This window comes from Piliocolobus tephrosceles, chromosome 8, assembly GCF_002776525.5.
Source record: "Piliocolobus tephrosceles isolate RC106 chromosome 8, ASM277652v3, whole genome shotgun sequence".
Lineage (NCBI taxonomy): Eukaryota > Metazoa > Chordata > Mammalia > Primates > Cercopithecidae > Piliocolobus > Piliocolobus tephrosceles.
The window spans coordinates 84,561,805-84,589,576 of record NC_045441.1 but is presented as its reverse complement, the minus strand read 5'-3'; the positions used below and the strand labels follow the sequence as shown (position 1 = coordinate 84,589,576).

The following is a 27,772-nucleotide window of genomic DNA, read 5'->3' as shown; positions in this document are numbered from 1 at the left end:
TGTCACAGAGCACAGTAAAAAGAAGTCCCAAGGAATACTCATGTACCATCACCCCTCCATATTTTTCTTGGCCAAATATTACTTCTACTTGTTCTCTGCTTTGTAAATGAATCATAACCTGAGTTCCCTGTTCTTTTTCTGAAACAGATGCCTTAAATTTGACACTTGATGTATACTTTCTGCTTTTTTTGGCTTCCCTCCACCCACAATTTTTTTTTCTTACAATTTTTCTATTCTCTTTACTCATTCGTTCTCTTCTTCAACAATAAATTTAGGCCCTGTGCTGGGGGCCCAGGATATGAGATTAATAAGGTATGCTTTCACATGAAACACAGTCTTGAAAGGTAGAAGAAGGAAATATTAACAAATAATGGTGTGTACTAATGTCATCAAGTCATAATAGAAGTATATTAGCAAGCATGATGTAGTACAAAGGAGTAAATAATCTGTTTTTCTTGGATGGGTCAGGGAAGGCTTTACACGAGAAAGAGGCATAAAAGTACCTCACATGAAAATTGCAATTCTTTAAAATGTCATCTGTGACTTTGATTATTTATGAACTATTAGCCCACATAGATTAAGAAAAATAGAAAAATAGAAATTTAGCAGTAAATTCATCAGAGACAGCGTAAACTTCAGCTTGGTGACATGAGAATGGGATGTATTCGTGATTTTTGTAAAGTTTATATGGAAAATAACTGATTAAAATGAAAAAGTTAGCCAGGTGCCGTGGCTCATGCCTATAATCCCAGCACCTTGGGAGCCAGGGCGGGCAGATCACTTGAGCCCCAGGAGTTTGACACCCACCTGGGCAACATGGTGAAACCCTGCCTCTAGAAAAACAAACAAAAAAACAAAAACAAACAAACAAAAAACAAGAATTAGCTGAGCATGGTGGTGTGCATCTGTAGGCCCAGCTACTTGGGAGGCTAAGGTGGGAGGATCACCTGAGCCCAAGGAGACCAAGGCTGCAGTGAGCCATGATTGTGCCAGTGCACTCCAGCCTGGACAATAGAGTGAGACTCTATCTTCAAAAGAAAAAAAAAGAAAAAGAAAAGAAAACGCTGAATATACCAGACAAGTATAGACTGTCAATTAGAAATGTAGCATTTATTAAAGAAAAAATGATTAAATATAAGACACTGTTAAATTGCCTATAATTTAGTCTGCTAATTATACTTATTTAACATTTGGCTTGCTGACATTCAGTTTAGATTTTATATTGATTCTTAGCATTTTTTCCAGTTATATTTGTGTACAACTAATTTTCCCCCCACAAGTTACTGTTCTCTACCCTTATCAGTCTTTTGATTTTTCTTGACTGTATCAGGCACATTCTACCACAAGGCACCACTGCACTGGCTGTTTGCTGTGTAAGGAGCACACTTCATCCAGTGTCTGAATGGTTAACACCCTCATCTGTTTGAAAACTACTCAATGAAGTTTAACCCTTCCACTATATTTTAAATGATAAATCACCTCCCCTCCTTTCAACCTCAAGCACTCCTGACCTCTTTCCCCTGAGTTACATTAAGTCTTAACTTCTAACATATTATGTTATGTACTTATTATGATTATTGTTTATTATCTTTTCTTCACCTCCACTAAAATGTAAGCTTTACCGGGGCTGAGATCTTCATCTGTTTTGTTCATTGGTGTATCCCAAATCTCTAGAGCAGAGCCTACGATATGGCAGAAACTCAGTCATTATTTGTTGAAAAATTGATGTAAGAGTAATATTTCCTATATTTTTTTCTGACAGGACTTGGATTTGGACTCTTAAAATGAGTTAGAACTCCTGTGACTTGACATTTTAGAATTTCTCTAATCCGATTGAACTGTTATGATACCTAAGGCATTGCTCAGGAACTCTGGCTTGAACCTCAAAGCTCTTCCTGACTTAGATGATAAACAGTTACCTCCCCATGAGGCCGTCTTTTGAAGTACAGTGTAAACACTGTTAGAAACAATGGATAATGATAAACCTGTTCATTTGGCTTTTGAGTTTTCTTTGTTCATTTTTGAAGATTTTCCAACTTTTGTTGGAAAATCTTGGTTTGAACACAAAATGAGACTTAAATTGTTTCTGTAGTAACATATGAACACAATTCATTCAATAAAATCCCATATACTCAGGCCAAAACATGATACCAGAGATAAAAAATTGGCTCTTAAGGTCACCAGAGTTTGACTTTTAGACAATGGGAAAGGCCGCTCTGAGAAACACCGAGTTATGTACTTGGAAATTTAGGAAAGTTGAAGCAGATATTGTATCTCAGAAAATCATTGTATTCATGTAATTCTCAAAGCGTCCGGGGTTATGTATACCTTTGTAAATTTGATTTCATGCTTTAAATTGCATATAGAATAAAACTAAACTCTATATTAATGTTTTATAATAAATTTAAGATTTGGGAGAAAATAATAACTACATAGATGCTAAAAACAGAGAGCTACACATTTTATATAATGCAGTATATACATATATACACATAATCTTGTTATTTTAATTTCTATTTATTTAGAAATGAAATTGAATATATTTTCATGTTTATTACTTTTTTTCATTTTCTTTTCATGACATTTTGCCTATTTATTTTGTGGAGAGAATTTTTAATTACCCTAGAATAGGAAAAAACTATTATCATGTGGAACTAATTTTTATATAAACCCATTTTGATCAGTAGTGACCTTTTTTCTCCATTGATATTACTCTTCATATGTGATTACTGTTGGTAGTTTGTTATTTTATACTTACTTTTCATTTGAGACTTTATGATTTCTGTTTTAAAACATATGAAATATTTTTCTTATCTTAGTTCTGTAATGTTTTATATTGGTTTGAATGTCTAAAATTTTATAACACAATTCTCATATACTTGGTTCTGTTTGAGTCATATTATTGTAGCACTCCTAATTACTGTGTTTGTTATAGGTATTTCTTGGTGAACAAAATCTTATGTATATGTATTTATTTATAAGGAAATATAGGCAAAATGATCTTTATATTTTATAACCAAACTAGAATTTTCAAGAAATCATTTTCATTCCCCAATTTAAATATTAACTTATTTACAGAATTAGAGATTTATTAATGGTTCTAAACTTTGGTACACTGGGGAATTTTTCAGGTTTATTTTACATGAACGTCACTTTCAAAATCTCTTCAAATAAAATTATTCAAAATTTACATTTGGCTTCTGGGGAAGGGGGATTACCACAAAGAAGATGATATTATGAAAAGACTTAAATAAATTCTACTGTTGATAAAATTATCTGAGATATGTTTGAATGTCTTTTTTTAATAAGAGAGTTACAGAAATGTTTTAGTCTATAATGTAATCCAATTTCATTTCTTTAACAGAAATTGATGATCTCTGCTGGTAGTTCATGTTTATGTTTATTTATCTGTTTGTAGCCCTTTAAGTTTCTGTCAGAAGACTAACAGGACATTTCCAGTTTGACCTTGTGATTTTTGCAAATTGGCATAGAGCAATTTACAGTACTTGTAATGAGCAAGTCATACTTTATTTTTAATCATGGAAAATTGCTTTCTTATTAATTTTGCTACATAATTCAACAGTTTTGCTTACTTTATTGTGCTAATGTTGCTCATCTAAAGAAAGTAAATGTTTCTCATTTTATAGAACAAGGGAAAGATTGCACAATTTAGTGAACTTTGTTCATTTTAGGAGGGTATCATAATAATCTCAGTTCCTACATCTTTCTGATATTCTAATTTCAATGAGTTGTCCTTTTCAAAATAATTTTATGGTATTGTTACCTCTTTTCCTTAAGGTGAACAATATCGCTGCACACTGCTTTGCTAGAAGTCTAATGATAAATTCCTATTCTGATGTATTATTTCTAATATATAGCCTAATTAAGAGTTGACTGAAGTATGTTAAAATTTTGAATGCCAAATATTTATGTGTGTTTGCATATACACTATATTTTTACTTTAAATCTCTGAATTTTTAAATAGCTCTCATAGATTTTTTTTTAATTTAAATTTTTTATAGAGACAGAGTCTCACTATATTGCCCAGTCTGATCTCAAACCCCTGAGTTCAAATGATCCTCCTGCTTCCACCTCCTAAAGGGTCAGGAATATAGGTGTAAGCCACTGAGCCTGGGGCTTAGATTTCTTGGTATAAGAACCTAAGATGACCCTATAGTACAGATATATTTGATATAATTTAAAACATTTTAATAAAAATTAAAATTTTATTATCCATAAATTCAAATACTTTAATTTGATGAAGGGTATTTTCATTAATAGTTGTCACTGTTTAGTTGATTGCCATTGTTCTTGTGATCTATATTTTTATTTTATTAAAAATTTTCTACATTTTCTTTTCTTTAAAGTTATGACCTTTAAACTTCACAAGATTTGCACTTGATAAACTTCAAAAGATTTGCACAATTTTGGTACTCAGTATTTTAAAAATTATTAAATCAATGAACAAATACTTTGTTTCTAAGATATTAATACCTACCACCTACCTGTAAATGGCATTTTAAAGCAGTATTTTTAAAGTTTAAGAAAGCTTATATATAGTACTACATTTTAACTTCAGAACCTGTTAAAAGATGAAAAATGCTGTGTAAAAGATAGTCTCATTGCTAGCTGAATTACAGTACTATAACACTTTTAACTGTTGCTTCACTGAAAAATTTTTCTCATATATATAAATACAAAGTGGAAGATTTTAAGCAATTCGCCTTAACAATGTTAGTAATAGAATATGTTCTATATGATACTGCCAATTTATAGACAAGACTTGGGAAAGTCTGAATTAGTTTTGTTTTACAAATGGTAATCCATTTACAGACCATTTTATCTAGGAGTCTTTTCCATAATCCATCTTGGTGCATTTATATAAAGATATCTACCTGCAACTTTTATAGAAAAAAATATATGTGCAGAGAGAGAGACAAAAATAGAATAGATATAGTAAAAGCTAAAGGCTTACTTTTTCTTAAGTGTTAAAATTCATTGATTATATCAATCACGATAGTGATTCAATGATCAAAGAAATGGAAATGAATGGAAAACAAAGTTGGAGCAAAATATAGAAGAGTAAATGTATTCGTGAATGAGAAACATATTCAGTTTTATCATCAAGGCAAATTTATTTGTTTAAAACAGTGGCCAATAGTCTTTTCTGTGTGAGGGCTAATTTCAGTATTAATAAAATTATGAATCAATTATTTGATACTGAAAATTACATACTTTTTGGGTCAGTAAATGCTGTCTGTCTTCAGTATTCAGTATAGAAGCATTCTTCTATTGCATATCCATCTCCGAGTTGATTCTGCCTTTGCCTGAAATTTCAGAAACTTACTCTTGAAATAACTATATGGTATAATTATACTGTTGTATTTGAATGAATTTTGTTCTTGAGCAAAACACTTTCTGAACCTGATTTATTTGGTCTTGTCCCAACTATTTTTCTAAGCTACATAATAGTAAATACTGTTTCACTTTCTTTTAACATTATATATTTTATAACAAAAGGTTCTGTTTCCATCTCAAATAAGAACCCTTCTACAAACAAGCCTTGGGCCATTTTGAAATAATGTGAGCTTTGTCATACACCTATTTTTTTAAAGAGCAGCGCTTCTACTTGCTAAGGATTTACATTTTATATAAAAAATATTTCTATTCCTTCCCATTACATATTTCACTACCTCATTTTTCCCCCCTTCCTTCTGGGGTTGTCAGTGAGAACTCTAACCAACCAGGAAAACCAACTGACTAATTATCCTCCATCAGTCAAGTCCTGCCTATCTCCTAAGGAGTAGGTCAGCTTGAAGCTACAGAGAACACTGATTGCTGGGTCTTGGCAGCTTTGTCTCTGGGCCTGCCTTTTCTCATCTGTAAAATGACAGCTGTTGAAATTTGAGTACAGATAGCTTGGAATATAGTGGATTGTTTGGTACAGATATTTCTGGTTGCTTTTAACTTGTCTAGAGTGGCTTAATTGTATTAAATTGTAATTAAAGCAATTAAATCCTACAAATAAGTGAAAAATTTAAGAAAATTTTCCCATGGTCTTTCACAGCCAAAATGAAAATCAGGACACAGAGGCTAGCCTACTAACAGCTTTTAAAAAACATAACAAACATAATCTAGGCCAGGCATTGTGGCTCACAACTGTAATCCCAATGCTTTGGGAGACCAAGGCAGGATAATCCATTGGGCCCAGGAGTTCGAGACCAGTCTGGGCAACGTAGCAAGATCTGGTCTCTACAAAAAAAAAAAAACCGTAAAAACATTAGCTAAGCCTGGTGACATGCGCCTGTAGCCTTAGCTACTCACAAGACTAAGGCAGGAGGATCACTTGAGCCCAAGAATTTGAGGTTGCAGTGAGCTATGAATGCATCACTGAGCTCCAGCCAGGGTGACAAAGTGAGACCCTGTCTCTTAAAAATCAAACACACACAAAAACCCTATAAATTGAGTTTCATGATATTTTCAGTAATTGGTTTTCACAGTATATGAGGGATTGGTTAATAAATGCCATAAATCTGGTCATGATATGCTTATTTGGTACATTTTTTGTAGTAAAATTTCTTTAAGTCAGATTTTCATGGAAATTGTTTTTACTTTGATAAGTTTTTAGATCTATAAATCACAAATAATATAGAGAACTTTGTTTTAGGACAGAGATAGTAAATATGGTTTAAACATTAGGAATTGATGTTATTTGCAATGAAAAGCATTCTATTCTGATATACATTTCAATGTTGAGAAATTTCATTTTTGTTTGTTGTAGTTATAGCAAAAACATTATGTTCTAATATAAGCTTTAACTAGTGTACCAAGTTAAAGATCTTTTAGGATATGTTTTTCCAAATTTAATATTTGTTTAAAATGTTATGGAAGTAAGAGAATAGAGTGAATGGTAGATGTGTAGATGTGGCACAACTGTATGTATCTCCTTCCTTTCATTTTTCACGTCACATTACTAGCTGTATGTGTTTGTCTTGTATTGGTTTTATAAAGGATCTAAGTGTTTGGAAAGGTGTGGGACTATTTGCTATTGGAGATTTCAGTGTTTGACTATGAGAGAAGGAAATGTTATTTTTTGGGAATGTTATTTCAGAAATTTGGCTTTGGAGTTTTCCCATATTATTATACTAGCAATTTCCAAAAAATACAGCAAAAATTTCTAGTACTTTTCCAGTTGGTGATTTGTTAAACAAGAATTGGAAGCTGTAACAAATAAAACAGTGTTTTTGATAGAGTAGGCATTTAGTCAATGTTGGTTAAACTGACCAATATTTTACATAATATCTAAGTGCTGCTCTCATACAGGGAAGAAAACATAAAAGTTTTAACAATTCTTCGGCAAAAAAAAGAATGGCTGCATTTCAAAATGTATTTGTTTATAACTTTTAGAAAAGTTAACATTAAAAAATGTGTATTTATTTTTAAAGTTGGAAATTTTCTGAGCCATATTGTCCCAAAGTGAGTGATTTTTTTCCTAACCAATCTTATAAGTTCTGAGGTGCATAGCCAGCAAGTTCAGTCAAGCCGTTGCTCATCTTTGAGGTCTATTATACTGATCAGTTTATTATATCTGAGAAAGAATGATAGAGGTAAAAGTAAACAGGGAACAATTTCTGCTCATGTATTTCTATGACTTACAGACACCTTAGCCTCTCCAATACAGTAATCTACAAGGAACTAGCTTCGTTTAGGTGCCAAGTGTAACTCATATTTATCTTAAGAGTTCATTTATTTAGTAGGTAAAAGTAGTGGTTACTGCTTCAAAATTATATGTAGCCATCTTAGTTGGGCTATTCAGTTTGGACTTGAAAACATGATGGCAGGTTTCTTAAATATCTATGTGTTGTTGTTGTTATTTTTTTTAAAGAGATTTCCCAAAGTTGCAGATGGCTGGCTCATCTCCAAATACCTCTTCAAGGTACTCTATGCTGGTGATGTCTCCCGCCACTGAGCTGCACGGGAGCATGGAATTGACTTTCGGGGGAGGGCTGTATCAGTTAAGTGATCTTTTTTAGTACATTGCATGGGTTTTGTGAAGCTTTCTTTTTTGTGTGTTTTTGTTTTTTTAAATCCAGAGGGCACAAGTAGGCTTATGCTAAATTTTAAAATTAAAATCTTGTAAATCCACACAATATAATAACCTATTTACTTTTTAAGTGCTTTATAATAATAAATATTACATGTGTAGTAGAAGCTAAGGGAAGCTGAATGAATATTCCAGTCTCAGTAAAACATAGATGTGGCCCTGTAAACAATAACTGCTTTTTCATTCTTGAACCATTAGTGGGAATGTATTTCTTAGTTTCCTTTCTCCCAGATAGAATGCATATCTTTACTTACTTATTCAAAACTTTTTAAAATTGAGTTTCTTCTATATGCAAAACACTGCTGGACGTCTGTACTTATGATCTAGCTTTCTATATTTTTTGCTTGGAAAAGCAATATAGTCATTATTTTTAAATAGTAGAACAAAGGAGAAAAAGTAAAAAACAAATGTCATTTCCTTAATTTTCATTCCCACAATTAATCCTTTCAAGCAATTCTGTTTTATGTTCTGTACCTATAGTCTTAATCACTACTGACACACATTATACTTGATTTCTTCAGGGGTACACACATTATACTTGATTTCTTCAGGGGTACACATTTATGTGTAGCTCTCTGTGTGGACTTCAGCCGTCATGTACGATGTCATTCCACCAGTACTTTAAGCCTTATGTTAATAATGCTGGTGGAAGGAAAAAAACAAAACGTTTGTTCTCCATGTCAGAGAGAGTAAAATTACTGGGATAAAAAAGTCTATTAAATTGATTCAATATTCAGATTTTTGCTGAACCTGGTCATCTTAATCTTTTTGTTTTGGAAAATTAAGAGTTGACTAATTGTTATGGTAGAGACACATACTTTAGATTTTTGTATATGTTTGTGATAAATTCCTTACTAGTGAGCTAGACATTACATTGTCAATACCAAAGGAAAATAGTTACATTTTGTAGATGAGTAACTGATTCATAGTGCCTAAATGATATACTTGAAGTGTCCTGTAAGTAACATGTAGAACTAGCAATGTAAGCACAATTCAGTATCTAATGTAGATTCTGACTGCCTCAGATTCAATTTAAAGTGTAACTAATTATTTTTAAGTATTTATAATTGTTCTATTTTTTAGAACATTAATTGAGATTTTAGTTAGAAAATGGATCAGTGTCATAATTTTACCTTCAAAGCTGGGTGTTCTAATAAATATAAACCTCAACTAATAATAGTACTTTTTTAAAGGAAAAGTTTCTGACCTTTTACAGAAATGGAAATTTTCTCTGTTTGATAAAATAGTGGATAAGATTAAGCTGGCTTTTATAAATTAGCAGTAAGAAACTTGGGATTGCTGCTACAAAGTTCAAAGTGAGAAGTCCACAAGTTTTTAAAAGGAACCAATTTTCTTTAAATATCTGAAAGCTTTTTCAGTGACATCAGAGTGGTTTATTAAAATGTGGTAGGACTATCTTGTCTTTTGTTGATTGTCTAGATGAATAGCAGCTCAAAGATAATAGTCTTTAATATTGTCAAGTGGGTGATATATTTTAACTCTAACAGAACTTTAATTTGTGAAATCAGTTTGTCATTCACTGTTTAGCTAAGCACTGTTACTAAAGGTGGTGAAATAAGTCACTTAAGAGATTCATTTATATTTTTATTATATTGTGAAAAGATGATGTGTCAGCTACTGCTTAGTAGAGAACCACTTTAGAAAATTTAATTTCTGTTCTTAGAAGGTCTTATTCTGGCCATAAAATAAGACACAAACAGAACACAGACATATTGCAGAGTGTAAATGGATAACTCACTTAAAGAGTATAGAAGAGTAATTTTAGAGTAACATTGGACCCTAGAGATGACAGGCAATTTTTGGGTCCTGAAGATGAGGCAATTTAGTTGGAAAGATAATCACATAGCTGGTCAGTAACAAATTGTCTTTTAGTCTAGCAAACTTTTCACCATTTGTTTCTATGCCTAAAGATGAATAGAGTTGGATTGATGGGATGGGAATACATTTTAAAAAGCTTGTTTAACTTTTTCATTGGTAAAATGTTAACTTCTAAGAACACTTATAATTGAAAGCATGTTGTATACCTATATTCATTGAGAACTTTAAAGAGAATTCTGTTATTGACAGCATATCTCATCTTTGGAATAACATTTCTTCAAGATATAGAGTAGTCAGTTTCTTGCTATATGATTGTCTTTTGTGATTATTTTTGAAGGAAGTCAAAGTATTTGGGGAGTGGTATTACTTCAATATTTATTTTTAAAGGGTAGCTTATAACTTTGTTTTTAAATTTTCCTGTTAAATACAGGTTATAGACTTTTACTAGCAGTTAATCTGTATTTACATAAAAGTGATGTTCAAATAATATCACAGATAACTCATTGAACACATCTGTTATATTGAACTAAATTAAACCTTTTCTGTAGCTGCAGAAATTATTTAATTATTTAGGTGAAATCCTAAGATATACAGACAATTTACATGAAAGCTTGTTTGGAGGTTCTAGCAAGATAATTTACCTTCTCTTGAAGAATATCTTTCTGAATGTGAAAAATTCAGTGTCTTGAGTTAAGAGCTTCACTTTGGAAATGATACACATGGAAAAGGAAGGATACCAGAATCAAGCCAAGTCATCTCACATCTAATTTGTAGAGCAGATAAACGTGTTATGAAGATCTTGCCAGTTGATTTATGGCCCTGCAAGTCGTGATGATATGCCATCCTGTCAATTGCTTAGCTTCTCAGTTTGTAATCTGGGAAATCTTTTCATTATCTTTTGGGTAAAAGTCCTTGTAGATAGTGTGCCCTACCTATAGCAGGAGTTCCAAGGATTTAGTACCCAGTCCTTCTCTGCTTAACCTAACTCTAGTTTTCTAGTTTTTCTGTCTCTGTTTTCTCTCCTCCAAAACAGGGCTTTTTTTATACTCTTTGGTTTTCAACAGCTCTACTTCGAAACATCCTACAAATTATTTTCTTCAGCCATCTGAAACTAAAGAGAAGGCTTAAAATAACATTACAGAAAAGCAAACCATGCCCTGTGCCAAAGTCCTGGATCCTTGTACATTTCCTTAAAAAGGAAAGTCTTCTTGTTCATGGGCAACCTATGCTTTATCTTTCCCCGTGGTTACCTATCTGGATTACCACTATAGGTGGTTGCCGTTGGCTAATAAAATGTTTTATTTTCCCTTGCCTATTTCTCTGACTTCTCTTTCCCGTATTGTCTTTTTAGAGAGACTTAAACTCGCCACAGAATCTTGGTGATACTCTTCCCTTAATATTCTTTCCAGTGTGTAGTACTTCATTTCTTGAAGAAAGTCTGGCAGCTATAGCTCTCATTTTGAAATTATAGAATGATCCCAAATAATAGAAGGCAAGGAAAATGAGTTGAAGTTAGAAACATTTGAGGAAGTAACTTTACAATGGTTCATGATGGAAGTAAAGTTGGATTAGGGAGTAAATTTGGAAGATTTCTCTAGATTCCAAAGCAAGTAATGTGAAGAATTTAACTTTGCATCTCATTCCTACTTCATTTCGTGATGCAAGGAGAGCTTGGTCCCTGTAACTACTTGTGTGATTACAGTAATAACAATAGTAATAATTAACACTTATTTTGAATTTAGTATGCACTAGACTCTTTGCTACTTGCTGCACATACATGGTCTCATCTAATCCTTACAACAGTACTATCCAGTAGGTACTATCATTATTTTCAATTTACAGAAGAGGCCCAGACTCATAGAGTGAACCTAAGTCATTTTTTCAAGATCCTGTAGCTAGAAAGTGATCTAGTTCAGGTCTACCTGACTCAAAGCCCATGTTCTTAACCACCAGTCACCCTGCTTCCCCTCCAAATGGCTAACAAACTGATGACATGAAAAGTGCCCTAGAGACAAACTATACTGAGGTATTATACCGGGAAACTTTTAGTTAAAAGAAGAAAGGGAGCAGAAGAAAGTGATGGAGAGAGATTAAGAGGGAGAAATCTGTAGATTTCTATTTGTAAGTAGCAAAATTTTATTTTATTTTTTATTTATTTATTTATTTATTTGAGATGGAGTCTCACTCTGTCACCCAGGCTGGGGTGCAGTGGCGCAATCTCAGCTCACTGCAAGTTCCACCTCCTAGGTTCACGCCATTCTCCTGCCTCAGCCTCCCAAGTAGCTGGGACTACAGGTGCCCACCACCATACCTGGCTAATTTTTTTTTTTTGTATTTTTAGTAGAGAAGGGGTTTCACCATGTTAGCCAGGATGGTCTTGATCTCCTGACCTCGTGGTCCACAAGCCTGGGCCTCCCAAAGTGCTGGGATTACAGGCGTGAGCCACTGCGACCGGCCGCAATATTTTATTTTTAAAGAGGCATTGAATTGTATGGTTACTTGAATAAAGATTTATAGATGTATTTCTTTTTATTTATATAAAGAAAAATATGTTTGTGCAAAATATTTGATGTTTGTAATCATGCAAACACTAGCAGACTGTTACCAAAACTATTGCTATAAAAAGATACTAATTGGATTTTTTAAATTAATTTTTTGTGTTCTTTGCAATTAAGATTATCTGTGTTGTGCTGATTTATCAACTTAATTTTTCAACAAATATTTATTGAGTGCCTACTGTGAGCCAAGCAAGCACTGTGTCAAGTGTTAGAGATTGATCTAAAATAAGAAAAAATTCCTGTCTTAGTGATCTTACCGCCTAGTATGTGAAATAATCAAGTAAAGAAATAATCTTGAGGAGAAGTAAGCACAGGGTGCTGTGCCAACAGAGAGACTGGCTGTTGGGATCATGCATGGGTTTCTGGAAGAGGAGGCCTTTAAAACGCCCTGAATAATGAATAGAAGTTACCTATCATGACTTGTAGGATTTCTGTTGGTTAATTAATAATAAGTACATCACTAGAAATACTAGAGGGAGATTTTTAAAAAATTCAAATGGCTACATCTTCCCCTAAAGATTTTGATTATTCAGTTTGTGGGGAGGCTAGACTTGAGTATTTTTTAAAAGTAGTCCAGTTATACTAATGTTCTGCCATGGTTTGGAACCACTCAGATACTATCTCAGACATTAGTCCTAAAATGGTGCTTTCTGACAAGAATACTTATTGATGTTGCTGCAGAGAAGTAATTACTGAGGAAGGGAGGATTTAAAATACATTATTAATTCATGATGATAAAAGCACTTATTTCAAAATATAAAAGCAAATCTTTCTACATGAAGATTAAACAACTTTCCTAGGGAAGACTAGTCATTCTAGACAACTAAAGAAAGTATTAAGATTTCTCTCATATTCCACTTAAAAATACTGAGTGTAGAAAATGTTTCCTGTGAAACTAATATTCGGAGTCCTGCATAGAATTTTTTTTTGACAGAATCCTGCTCTGTCGCCCAGGCTGGAGTGCAGTGACTCAATCTCAGCTTATTATAACCTCCACCTCTCGGGTTCAAGTGATCCTCCTGCCTCAGCCTCTCTCAAGTAGCTGGGATTACAGGCACGCACCACCACGCCCAGCTCGTTTTTGTATTTTTAGTAGAGATGGGGTTTCACCAGGTTGGCCAGGCTGGCCTCGAACTCCTGGCCTCAGGTGATCCACCCACTTTGGCTTTCCAAAGTGCTGGGATTACAGGCGTGAGTCACCATGCCTAACCTACATAGAAATATTAATACTAATATAACCTATGCACAATAGAACATTTAGTCATGAACGGATACATAGTTAGCCAAATCTGAAAGGTTACAAGTCTTTCATGAGTTCTTAACTGGAAGAGAGCAAACAAATGACAGTTAAAGGGGAGCTTTATAGATGAGAATGGTTGGGTAGGTGGTTATGCATTATTAGTGAATATAGGATGCTAATTGATTTTATTTATTTATAAAGCAAACCACACATTGTATACCCTTTTTGAAGTATCCTTATGAAAAGGAGAAAAGAATTATGGTGGTGGGGTTTTTTTTCTGTTTTTCTAAGTAGAGAAAGGTTTAGAATTCAACTGATGACATTTATTAATGCTTAACTAGAAGTGCAGGAACGTTTCCTGTGTGCTGTTTCAGTGACTGTATTAGATAATAGGATGTTAAATGGCAGGATATTTCTAGTGTCTAGTCCCCTTCATTTAGTTTGGTTTTATTGTTGACAAACTGTGATCCAGACTCATTAAGTAAATTAAGTAAATTTTCCAAAGTAACACCACTAGTTAAAGATAGAATAGGACTAGATTTGAGGCTTTTTAACACTTAGATTGGTGGTGCCCTTGCCAATATAGCCCACTATATTACCTTTATTTTTCAGAATTTTATTGTTCTTGCATTTTCAAGTCTAGTTTTATTTTACTTTTTAAAATTTTGTATCATAATTTGTCTCCTGAAGGTCAAGTAACGTGGTTTGGTTATGAAAGTCCTCGTAGTTTCTGGGACTATATCAGAGTGGCTTGCCGGAAAGTTTCACAGAATTGTATCTGCAGCATTGAAAATATGGAAAATGTCAGTTCTTCTAGAGCTAAGGTAAGACATTAGTCAGAGACTCATTTCTGGTTTTTTTTTTTTTTTTTCATTGCATGTATTTGGAATAGCAGGAAGGTGTGAAGCTACTTATTATGAATTTCCTTTTCTTAAGAAGCATAATAAAATACTTCCTGTTCTGCGATGTTTCCACATTTCTTGAATTATCTAAACTAGTGGCTCTCAAATAATGTTCAGCAGAACCCTGAAGATGTCCAAGACCCTTTCTTTAATGGGTACATAATGACAAAAGTATTTTATATAATATCAACATGTTATTTGCCTTTTCCCTTTCATTGTGTTGACATTTGCACTGCCAATACAGACATAATGGTGGATAAAACTGTTGGAACCTTAGCACGAATTAATGCAGTGACATCAAACTGTGCAAGTAGTCTTGAGTTCTTCCCCACCATGCAGTCAGTATTTTCTTTTAAAGATGGTTTCAACTTAAGAATGACCATGATGGAAACATTAATTCTTATTAAATCTCAACTTTGAGGATTTGTCTTTTTAATATCCTGAGTAACAAAATGGGAAGTATGCATAAAGCATTTCTGCAACGTACTGAAATATGATGGTTGCTTCAAGAATAACACTTGTACAATTCTTTGAACTGTGAGCTGAACTAGATATTTTTAAATGTAATATAATTTTACTGAAAAGAAAAACTTATAAACCATAATTTTTTGGACTTAGGCATTTGGCAGATATTTTCTCAAAAAAAAAAAAAAAAAAGAAGAAGAAAGAAGTGAGCCTATTACTTCAAGGAAACAGCTGACAGTATTTGTTGCCAATGGTGAAATTAAAGCTTTTAAGTAAAAACTAGAATTTTCGAAACTTATATTCACCATCTTAAGCTTCATAGCTTCCCAATTTAGAAAAGCTTTTATAAAACATTGATGTTGATATCAACAAATTTATTTTTAAATTATTTAATGAATTGTGTCAACATTGGATAGAAGTGCATAACTTGTATTTCCCAAATGATCAATTCATGGAATTACAAAATCATGTATGGGTAAAAAGATCAATTCAAAGTGCAAGGTAGGTCAGTAGATTTCATTTACTAGTATGAAAAAGTCATTAATATGATTACAGAAATTTATCACTTAGTGAGTTTTGATCTAGAACAAAAGATAATATCTACACTTATCTGAAAAGACTATTAAAAGATTCCCTTTCCAACCATATATCTTGTGAAGCTAGATTTTCTTAATATACTTCAACCAAAACAACACATTGTAACAGATGGAATGCAGAAGCAGATATCTAATTCTCTTGTATTACGCCAGACACTAAAGCGATTAGGAAAAAAATGTAAAACAGAGATACTTTTCTCACTAATATTTTTGCTTAGGAAAAATAGTTATTTTTCATTAAAAAATGTTATTTATGTTAACATATAATGGGTTTATTGTTATATTTTGTTTTGTTTTGTTTTATATTTTATTTTATTTTTTAGAGGCAAGATCTTGCTCTGTTGCCTGTGTTGGAGTGCAGTGGTACTATCACTGCAGGCTAGAACTCCTAGGCTCAAGTGATCCTCTGACCTCAACTTCCTGAGTAGCTGGGACTACAGGTGCATGCCACCATGCCTGGCAAATTTTTAAAATTTTTTCTAGAGATAGTGTCTTTCTTTGTTGCCCAGGCTGGTCTAGAACTCCTGGCTTTGAGCTGTCTTTCTGCTGCAGCCTACAAAAGTGCTGGATTACAGGCGTGGGTCGCCATGACCGACTTGTTATTTTTGAATTACCTAATATTTAAGTTTCCAGTTTTGACTTGTGATACAGTAAATTTGGTAGATATAGCCTACATAAAACTTCTTCGGGGTCCTCAGTAATTTTTAGGATTGTAAAATGTCTGAACTATTAAGTCAAACAAATTGAACATCCCAAAACTGAAAATGTGAAATCTGAAATGATCTCAAAACTAAAACTTTTTGAACACCACCATGATGTTCAAAGAAAATGCTAAATGGAGCATTTAATGCAAATATTCCAAAATCAAAAAATACTCAGAATCTGAAATACTCTTGTCCCAAGCATTTTTGAAAAAGAATACTTAACCTGTATCAGCTTTTTGTATTTATTTTTATTGAATTGTCAGAGTAGCTTTACTATTTTGACATTTATAAATTAGAGAATGAAAGATTAAGTAAAAGATAAAGATTGAAAATTGATATTTACAGTTTTAAGATGAAGACATCATTCATTGTTTCACAATTATAGAATTATAAATTATATATCTATGTAATAAGCTAAAGTATAACAATTATCTTTCCAAAGTATAGTTTCCAAGTTTTTTGTTCTTGCATCCTTTTTTTGTTTAGGATTTTTTTTTTTTCTTTTGGAAAATTTTTGTTCAGCAAAATTGATGAAGATATGTTCGAATTAAATATTTTGTAAGCACGAACTGAGTATATGTTTTAAAAACCAAAATCTATAATGTTTAAATGTAGTGACATAATTAGAAACACAGGTAAAACATTTTTAGCTCCTTAATATGAAAGTATATTTTTGGATACAGTTAATAGCTATGATTTTTGTCACCTTTTTGAGACTATAACTATAAAGTTCACTTGCTAAAGCCACTGCTCCTTCCTGCCAGTCTTCAACCAAGGGGTTGTAGCAACAAGGAACTTCCTGCTTCAATACCTTTCAATTCTCTCAGGCTGGATCAGTTTTCTTCTCTGTCTCACATGTTTTTAAACCAGTACATTTCTTCATTTGTAAAATAATTATAGTTAGATTTTCTTTTTTTAATTAAATTTTTCCTTCAGATATTTAAATCCTATTTTTATTACATATTTACAGATGTCTTTTTTGTCCCAACGATTGTCCTTTGACGTGTTTCCTCAAACTACTGAATTTTTAATTCATTTATTTACTTTTTAATTTTTGAACTACAGATTTTAAAAATATGCAATGTGAATTCCCCTTTGCATCTTAGTTGAGTTTTATCAGTTTTTTTTTTTTTTTTTTGAGACAGAGTCTAGCTCTGTCTCTCAGGCTGGAGTGCAATGGCACGATCTCAGCTCACTGCAACCTCCACCTCTCAGACTCAAGCAATTCTCTTGCCTCAACCTCCCAAGTAGCTGGGACTACAGGTGTGTGCCCACCACACGTGGCTAATTTTTGTAATTTTGGTAGAGATGGGGTTTCACCATGTTGGCCAGGCTGATCTCAAACTCCAGAGTTCAAGTAATCTGCCCACCTTGGCCTTGCAAAGTGCTGGGATTATAGGCGTGAGCCACAGCACCCAGTCTCAGTTTTCCTTTATGTTTTCTTTATGACTTAAGAATTGTATCTAGGTTTCTTTTTGCTAAGGTTTAGGCTAAGGTTAAACATTAGCTGTAATTTGAATAAATCAAATCTATAAGAAGTATTCTAGATGCTACATAAACGTTCTCATTTTCAAATCAAAAGTAGGAGAGAGGAATGTAACAGTATATTCTAAACCCTTTCAATAGAAGGGAGGATATATTTATAAAACTAGCATATCCCAAAATACAAAAAGCAATTAAGAAGTTAACAAACATTAGAAATGTAGCATTTGGACCTGGGTAGAAGAAAGAAACCCAAACCCTAGCTGACCAACTCTCTTAACAAGGCTCTTAGAACTAATTCCTGCACAGCAAAATGTTATCCAGCAGAGAGTTAATATTTATTCTGTGAAGTATTGGTATTGAGTATCAAAACACCATAGAACAATCATGTTCCAAATCCTGCATTTATATCTTTGTTTTGCTCAGGCCTCAAACAGATTCCATTTAGTGGGGAAAGAGAATTCTTTGAGTTGCCTGGTTATGCTGGGAAGAGTCTGTGGAGGAAGATTACCTTTGTCTTTATTAATTGCAATGAAAAGAGCAGTTTATTTAATCTACTCAGTAAGTCACATCTGTCACGTGCCTGGATTGAAGGATTAAACAGATGCCTCAGATGGCAGGTTTATTGAGGCTTAGAGCTGCAATCTTGAATGACTACTAGCATAGTGTCATTTTACCTTGACACATGTGAAAAGATATTTCAGAACTGAAACACAGCTAAATTTGCCTGGTGAACAGTATACAGCTCAGTACACTTTATCACAATTCTATCACAATTATCTGTCCTGGTACCACTTAGATTCATATCGTAGAAGCTTGTCACCATGGACAATCTCATACTTTTGTCTAGGTTAAGATCAATGGGCCAGGTGTGGTGGCTCACGCTTGTAATCCCAGCACTTTGGGAGGCCAAGGCAGGTGGATCACCTGAGGTCGGCAGTTCGAGACCAGCCTGGCCAACATGGCAAAACCCTATCTCTACTTAAAATATGAAAAATTAGCCAAGAGTGGTAGCGCATGCCTGTAATCCCAGCTACTCTGGAGGCTGAGGCAGGAGAATCGCTTAAACCCAGGAGGTAAAGGTTGCAGTGAGCGGAGATCATGCCATTGCATTGCAACCTGGGCAACAGAGACTCCATCTAAAACAGCAACAACAACAACAACAACAACAACAACAACAACGAAATGCTAACCATTCCCTTTCTCTGCTAAGTCTGTGACTAGTTTAGCCTATTTCGTAAGACTTAAACATAGCCTAACAATAGAATAAAATATTTGAGTTGAGGATCATGTTTGTAATCTTTGTATCTCCAATTCATTTGCAGCTATTTTGGCAGTCAGTCAGAGTACTAGAAAATCTTCTCACACAATTTAGGGGACTATTTTTAGGCCTTTATTTGCATTAATCTTCGTAATTTCCCTTACTCCAAAGACAGTCTTTCAGGGGCCTCAAGTAAAAACCTGGAGTGTTTACAGTTGCCCTTCACCTTGTTTGCCCTTGAACTCTAACCTCTCTCTCTCCAGAACTAGACTGTGAAATCATCAATCAGCTGTTTTACCTCTTCCCTGCTGCTTTCAGCTTTGCTTATGGGACTTTGCTTTGAGCTACAGATGACTTAAGTTGGCAACGACCCCATAGGAAAACTGCATGCACAACTCCAGGCACATTTGTCTGCAGTTCAGTGGCAGTTCCAAGCTCCAACTTCTGTTTATCTGCCCAAGGAAATAAAAATCCCCACCTCCACCGCTTTCTGCTTAGTCTCTATACCTAGGATGTGAATAGACAAATAACTTCAGGCTAAAGCCAAGATGGATGTGCGGCTCAGCTCATGTAACATCCATCTCTCCAGGACTGTGGCCACTCAAGTTCTCATGCCTTGGTTGCTCTCTTATATCTTAAATTTGTTACTTCGCTTATTTTATTCAACTTTTATAGTTGTTCTCAGCAGTAGGGCCCTCTAGTACAAGATATTCTGTTATCACTGGAATCTGATCGTTTTCTTACCTCTGGGATCAACTCTGTTTTAGACTCCAATTACACCCTTCTAAGTAAATTCTCTGCTTCTACTCCTCCCTTCAATTTATTATCCCTTCAGCACCAAGTTGATCTTATAAAATGCAAATCAGATTACAATATTCTATCAATTAAAAAAACTCTCAAGTAGCTCCCCCACTGCACTGAGAATAACATCTGAACTTTTAATCATGGCCATATCTTGTATTCTGCACCTTGCTTACCGTGCTTAATATTTGCACAGCAAATTTGTTGGATGGAAGGATGCATGGGTATATGGATGTCTGATGTGACTAGCATATTCAGCAACTGGTCTAATTCAACAACAGAAGGAATGTACAAGATAAGCAACCAGAAACCTAAGAAAGCCAAATCTAGCTAAAAACAAGAACTGCTATTAAATCTACTCTGGAGAAAGGTAGCCTCAGAGTTGCTGTAAATTTTCATACAGAATGTCCAGTATACAGTAAAAAATCATCAGGCACATCAAGAAACAAGATTGAATGACTGTAATCAAGAAAAATAAAAAAGACAATTAAAACAAACCTATGGGTGATAGAGATTACGGACTTTTAAGCAATTGTAATAGGTTCAAGAAAATGGAAATATGAATATTATGAGAAAACTGAAATACATAAAATTACTAGATTATTGGAATATGTTAAAATTCGAAGGCCAGGTGTGATCGCTCACATTTGTAATCCCAGCACTTTGGGAGGCCAAGGTGAGCAGATCAGTTGAGCTCAGGATTTCAAGACCAGTCTCGGCAACATGGTGAAACCCAGTCTATATAAAAAATACAAAAATTAGCCAGGTGTGGTGGTATGCACCTGTAGCCCCAGCTACTTGGGAGGCTGAGGTGGGAGGATCACTTGAGCCTGTGAGGCCGAGGTTGCATGCAGTGAGCTGAGATCGCACCACTGCACTCCAGCCTGGGTGACAGAGCAAGACCCTGTCTCAAAAAAAAAACAAAAAGAAAGAAAGAAAAGAAAAAAACAAGACAAAACAAAAAAACAGATATAACTACAAAATATACAGTCTTATACACACAGAGGAGTTATACTAAATTGACCATTTTCTGAGCCATAATTTATCTCAGTGAATTTCAGAGGATTGAAATTTTATAAAGTATGTTCTCTAACCACAGTGGAATTAAGCTAGAATCAAAAATAAACAAGGAAAAAATAAGAAAATGTCTATATGAGTGAAACTGAGGAGAACTGCTAAGTAATCCATGGATGAAAAAATAAATCACCGTTGAAATTGAAAAATATTTGGAAAGTACTGATAATGAAAATACAACATATAAAAAAAAAACTTGTGCTTAAAGGAATAGGCTTAAATAGGCTTTTGTGTATTTTATAAAAGAATAGAAACTGGAAATTGGTGATCAAAAGTTTCATCTCAAGAAGCTGTGAAAAAAGATATAGATTAAAGTCAAAGTAGAAGGAAAGAAATAACAGTAAAAATTCAATAAAATTGAAACAAATATGTAAGAAAATCAACCAAACTAAAAGTGTTTTTAAAAAGATTAATGCAATTTATAAGCTTCTAGCAAGACTATTCAAGAAGATCAAAAGATAATATAAATTACCAATATGAGGAATGAAGAAGAGGCCAAGTGTGTATATCTCACAGACATTAAAAATTCTGAAAAAGGATATTACGAATAACTTCACATCTATTATATAAATTTGAAAATTTAGAAGAAATGGGAAATTTCTTTTAAAAAATTATTCACCAAAACTAACACAAAAAGCGTGGAAATATCTGAATATCTAATATTTGCTAAAGCAATGTAATCTATAGTTAAAAATCATCCCATTGCAAACCCATTTTTAAATTGTTTTCTTCTTACAGGTTTTTAAAAATTCATTGTATTTTATGGATAAGAGTTGTCTGTCAGATAGTTATAATTTAATTTTAATTTTTCCTACTCTGTGCTTTTTTTTCCTTTTTTTTTTTTTTTTAACTCTCTTAAATGCTGACAGCTCATCCCCTGAAACAGGAAAGAAGGTGGAGTGTATAGGTATTAACATAATTAGGCTGGTCAGTTTGGTGGTAGTAAAATGAATTTCTTCTCTTCTAATTGTGTCTGTTTTTCATTTGTGCATAAAGTAGGGATAGTGTTGTAACCTAACTCACACAATTACTGGGAGAATTACTTATCTTCTTAATGTATATAAAGCTCTTAAAACAGGGCGTAGCACATATTAATTACATTTTTAAGTGTTGACTACTTTTACTTATTTATTTTTTCATAAACCTTCATTTTATGGATCACTATTACCAACTGAAAAGGTCTAAATTCCTTAATCTAGTTTTTAAGTTGTTCTACTTCTTGGCCCAAACAATCTTTATGTCTGTTTATCTTCTGTGCTAGTGAAAGTTCCTTTGTTAAAGAAAGGAAACCGTTAAAATTAGCGCGACTTATCCTTACAATATAACAGAATATTCATTCAAATACAGGAAACTAAATGCAGCCCAGTTTTGTGTGGATTTAAATTAATAAATCAGGAAGGAAGATTTTCCCTACATTTCTTATCTAGTAACAGCATAGACTCCTGTGCTGAATTTTCTCTGGAGAGCAATTTTCCTGACTTCATTGGTGAAATTGTAACCTTTTGATTCAAGACACCACTATTAGTTTCTGTGTCTTTTAGATGAAATTTCAAGAGAGAATTTTGAGACTACTGGCCAGCCGGTAGCTTACCTCTTCCTTCCTCTGTTCCAATCAACCACAGCTAAGCTAAAAGGGATGTTGAGCTTGATAGGTAAATTGACTTGCATGCTAACCACACCCATATCATTCATTTTCTTCCCAGTAGTAGTACTGCTGCTTCTAGCCTGCATTCTACCACTGCCTAGATTGACTCCTTTGTGACTTTTCCTATCCCAGAGTTTGCTGAATTCACTACACTTGTAGATGTTTATAGAGTATGTTTTTTTGGCAGTTGACAATCATGTACATTGATTAGTGTCACCTTTATACTGCCATTGCAGTGTTTTGATTTTCTATATATTCAGTCTTCATGAAGTTTTTTAGAGATTTGTGAAAGAGTTGAGTGAAAATGAAAATAATTGAATTATAAAATTCTTACTTACAAATATGATCTCTTATATTCTTTAGTTCTAAATAGAAAGTCCATAAGAAAATTAATTACATTTAATAAGAATTGTCTGTTTCTGTGATTCTGTGCTAGAATTTCTGGCTTCTGTTTTTTGTTGTTTGTTTTTCTAGTTTAAATATTTGGTAATAGCTTTTAGAATTCTCTGGGGACACCAAAGTCAATAACTCATGATTTGGATTCATGATAAATCATGAAATTTGGATTTTATTACTAGTTGTATAAAACTTCCCACTGGAAGGACAGGATTGAAAATTTTCTTAAATAAGTGATGTTAAGACTGATTATCTTTATTAATGAGAGAGAACTCTGTTTCTCATGATTTATGAGAGGGCTCATTTTAATTAGTTTGTTGATTTGGGGTATTAAAGTAGAGAGCTATATAATTACATTATGTAATTCAAAAGAAGTCTCTAACCCAAGTAGCTCAGCATTAATGTTCTGTCCCTTCAGAGGATAGAAAGTTAGTTTGACATGCTGTACCCTACCTATTCAGAAAAACAAAACATATACTCTAGATAATCAAAATTTATCTATTTTTATCTACTTAAATATTTTTCTTAGTTGTTATCAAATGTATATTTTGAATGGCTGTTTTTACATATTAAAATACTTATATTTTTGATGGCACAGTGACAAAATATTTTTTTAATTTTTTTTTTATATTTGATTCTTTTTTCTTCCTTTTAGGGTAGAGCCTGGATCAGAGTAGCACTCATGGAAAAACATTTATCTGAATACATCTCTACAGCTCTGAGAGACTTCAAAACAACCAGGTTTAAAAGTCCTTTTAATTTTCTAATATATATTTGAAAGAATCACCTAAAGACTTAAAAATCAGAATAGGATGAAGAATCAGTTTCTAAAATATTCAACCATTTTATTTCCTTATTTTGTTACTACTCAGATAAATCCACTGTTTCTTAGGAAAATGTAATTTGTCAACTAAACATACATCTACCTTTCTGTAAAAAGATACACATAATACCTGGAATATCCTTTTTCTAAATCATTTCTGATTCATACTATTTCAACTCTTGAAGCTTCATTCTCCTCATAGACTATTCCCTGATGGATTTGAAGATTTAACTATGAAATTTCAATAGCATCTTTTTTATTTTCACCACCACAGTGTTTCCTTATTTTTTTGCTTGTAAAGAATATAAATTGGCCGGGCGCAGTGGCTCACACCTATAATCCCAGCACTTTGCGAGGCCGAGGCTGGCAGATCACCGGAGGTCTGGAGTTCAAGACCAGCCTGACCAACATGGGGAAACCCCATCTCTACTAAAAATACAAAATTAGCCAGGCATGGTGGTACATGCCTGTAATCCCAGCTACTCAGGAGGCTGAGGCAGGAGAATAGCTTGAACCCAGGAGGCAGAGGTTGTGGTGAGCCGAGATTGTGCCATTGCACCCCAGCCTGGGCAACAAGAGAGAAACTCTGTCTCAAAAAAATATATATAAATATAATTAGTAATTTATTTAATTCATATGTATAATTAATTTTTGCTTATCTTTTTAGGAAAATCTAAACCATTGTTTTTCTTGGATTGTATAAAGATGACATCCTGTGCCATGTGAAAAATAGGACTTTGTTAATTTTTTATGATAGTAGAAAAAGGTACATATTAGGACAACAGTCATTCCTAATTAGCACTCAACTACTAATCTTTATTTGTTGCTGTTGAAGAAGCCACTTTTCTCCATATCAAAAGTATTTGTAAACGAAAAGATTTAATAATTTTAATAACTTAGACATAAACTGTTCAATGTAGTAGCCACTAACACATGCCATATATAAATTTAAATTAATTGATATTACATAAAATTACAAATTTAATTTCTCAAGTGCTGTATCACATTTCAGATGTCCCATGGCCACATGTAGCTCATGGTTACCCAGTTGGACAGATTTAGAGTGTTTTCCTCATCACAGAAGGTTCTGTTGGGCAGAGCTGCCTGAGATATTTCTAAATTACCATTATTTTCTCTACCTCATTAATCATATTTCTGAAAGAAGAGAAAATAATTACAACTATAAACTAGTTTTGATAGAAAAAAATAGCACAAAGAAATCATATCTCTGAGATCTTAAATTCCGTATCCTAATGCAGGGTTTGACATTCTGGATTTTGAGAAAATCTGGGCATTTATTATGACACATTCTTTCAACTAACTAGCTGGTACTAATTAAGTATCTTTATTTAGTTGCCTCTATTTTTCGTGGTGATATAATAGTAAACTTTTAATTTTGAGATACAAAAAATATAATTGTCATGATTGTAAGTTTGACCAGAATAGAAAGACTTTTAGCTAAAAGAAATATTTGCATAAAGTACATCTGATATATACTTATTTAACTTCTTTTCAAGCAACGTGACACTTGAGATATTTCCCAAGATAAACAGTGAGATGATGATAAACCCTTAGACATTTGAAATGAACTTTATAAAATGAAACATTTGTTTGTCATAACTAAGTTTCATTATGAAACTTAAGCATTGAGGATACTAAGGCTTTGAAAATGAAAACAAAGAATAGTATCAGAATCTAGTAGCTCAATTCTAAAAATCCTATGTTAATTAAATCAAAATCTAGTTTGCATAGTAATCAGTTCCTATGCACTTACAATATTGAATCAAAGTTATGATAGTCTTTTCCAAATAGAAATTAAATAATTAATAATCTCTCTAAATTGTTAGTCTTGTTTCTTAGTTTAAATGATTGGGTGGGGTAGAAATAGTTCTTGAATAGATTATTTTTAGAACAAGTAGTTTAAATATTTAAAGGAAATGCTTTCTGCCTTGTTCTTACGTGTTAACCATGCTTTTTCATAGAAAGGAAATGATTCAGCTCTAAAAAAGTACATGAAGTAAAAATATTCTTGTAACAATACATAAACATACAGTCTTCAAACAGAAACATGGCTTAGCGTACAATGTACATATATATGTATGTCTAATACATAGATATATGCACACATGCATATAATATTTATACATATACACTTATTGAATAATAGCATTTAAATGTGAATATAATGGCTTTGTAACTCTCAAAGGAAGTAAGTAGGGAGTTATTTCAGAATTTTTATCTTACAAGTTAACTAAAAAGTGTGGAAAAAAAATCTTATTTTTCTCCCTCTATTTACACTATCTTTTTTTTACTGAGATGAAACCAAAGAAATTTCTTAATTCTAATTAAATTTGATTGCAAACTTCTAGTCAAGACAAGTATATTCATAAGATTAGATTTGTAAAATACAAACAATTAGAAAGAGTATTTGTACCTTACCTTTTATCTGGATGCTTCCTGAAGTAAGTACTCCTAGAAGAATGAGAAATGATCTCTAATCTTTAGGAATCTAGAGAATATCTGAATAAAGTAGATTTCTTCATGTTCTACTCTTCACAGATAAAGAGTAATGATAGCCTTTAAAATAGTAATGCAAGTGTTTATCCCAGTACCAGAGGAGGAGCTTCATGAACTAAGGCAGGCAGGCTTGAAAGCACTAATCAGTGAAAACCCAAGGATAAGTTTGGGTGGAGGAAGGGTGGGAGTAGAGATAAAATAAATTTTGAGTGCATGACTGTGGCTCCAAAGCATTGAAGAAATATGTGTGATCTTTTTGCTAAGGTGTAGGATGTCTTAATGAGCAGTTGTAAAAACAAACAAAAACTTTGAAGAGTTACATGGCTTAGGGGTTGGGGTATAATTGGAAAATAGCCAGAGTTGAGAAGTTGGCAGAGTGAAGATTAGAATCTAAGCTAAAAAAAAAAAAAAAAGAGAGAGACTTGTTTTGGTAGGTTACTGGGAAGACCTTCAAATGAGAACTGACATAAAAACTGAATTAATTTGTTCAAATTTTTAATTTCTCTTTACCCACAGACTAAAAAATAATTAGTAAATTTAAATTGAAAATACTATATGATATTTCAAACACAATTGAAAATGTAACAGAATTTGAAGTAAAAAATTTGGAAAATATAAAGATAAATTAGCTTTATGGAAATGCATTTGTTTACTTTGCAATTATATCACAGTATTTAATTTATAATGAAAAAGTTGTGATCAAAAGAAATATTAATTTTCACAATGTTTTAGCACAAATCGAAGGAAGCAGTAAAGTATAAAATAAAACTTTGTAAATTACTGAGCTGTCACAAAGAGAAAAAATGAGTTGACAAACACTTTTCTCAATTACAGAAAAGTAAACAGAATAGTGATAAGTAACCAAAATCTTTTAAGAGTTAGGAGTGCATTTTGGAATCTGAGTATGTATTAAAGTTTTACATTATTAAGATAGAAGATAAATTGAACATAATAAAAATTAAAACTTTGTGTTTCAGAGGACACCATGAAGAAGGCAGAAAGATGACAAACAGAATAGGAGACAATTTTTACAGATCATAATCTGATAAGGCAGCGGTCCCCAACCTTTTTGGCAGCAGGGACTGGTTTTGTGGAAGACAGTGTTTCCACGGACCGTGGTGGCAGGGAATGGTTTCAGGATGAAACTGTTCCACCTCAGATCATCAGGCATTAGTTAGAGTATCATAAGGCGCATGCAACCTAGATCCTTCACACATGCAGTTCACAGTAGGGTTCTTACTCCTGTGAGAATCTAATGCCTAAGTGAAGGAGCCGGAGCTCAGGTGATAATGTTCACTGGCCCACCACTTACCTCCTGCCCTGCAGCTCCAGTTCCTAACAGGCCATGGACAGGTTCTGCTTCAT

At 33.1% G+C, this 27,772-nt stretch overlaps 2 protein-coding genes across 3 annotated transcripts in view; one reads left to right on the top strand and one right to left on the bottom strand.

The window, feature by feature from the left end:
* The window catches only part of ABCB1 (ATP binding cassette subfamily B member 1), a 224,043-nt gene extending 197,469 nt beyond the window's left edge, over positions 1-26,574 (bottom strand). Inside the window, exon 1 of the mRNA XM_023226643.2 lies at positions 26,330-26,574. The gene's annotated coding sequence lies outside the window, so the exon portion shown is untranslated. The remainder of the gene's footprint in view (positions 1-26,329) is intronic.
* The window catches only part of RUNDC3B (RUN domain containing 3B), a 191,054-nt gene that overhangs the window by 62,421 nt on the left and 100,861 nt on the right, over positions 1-27,772 (top strand). For both annotated transcript variants that reach the window (XM_023226644.2, XM_023226645.3), the window contains exons 3-4: positions 14,432-14,565; positions 23,723-23,808. In XM_023226644.2, coding sequence (XP_023082412.2) covers positions 14,432-14,565; positions 23,723-23,808 — 220 coding nt within the window. The remainder of the gene's footprint in view (positions 1-14,431; positions 14,566-23,722; positions 23,809-27,772) is intronic.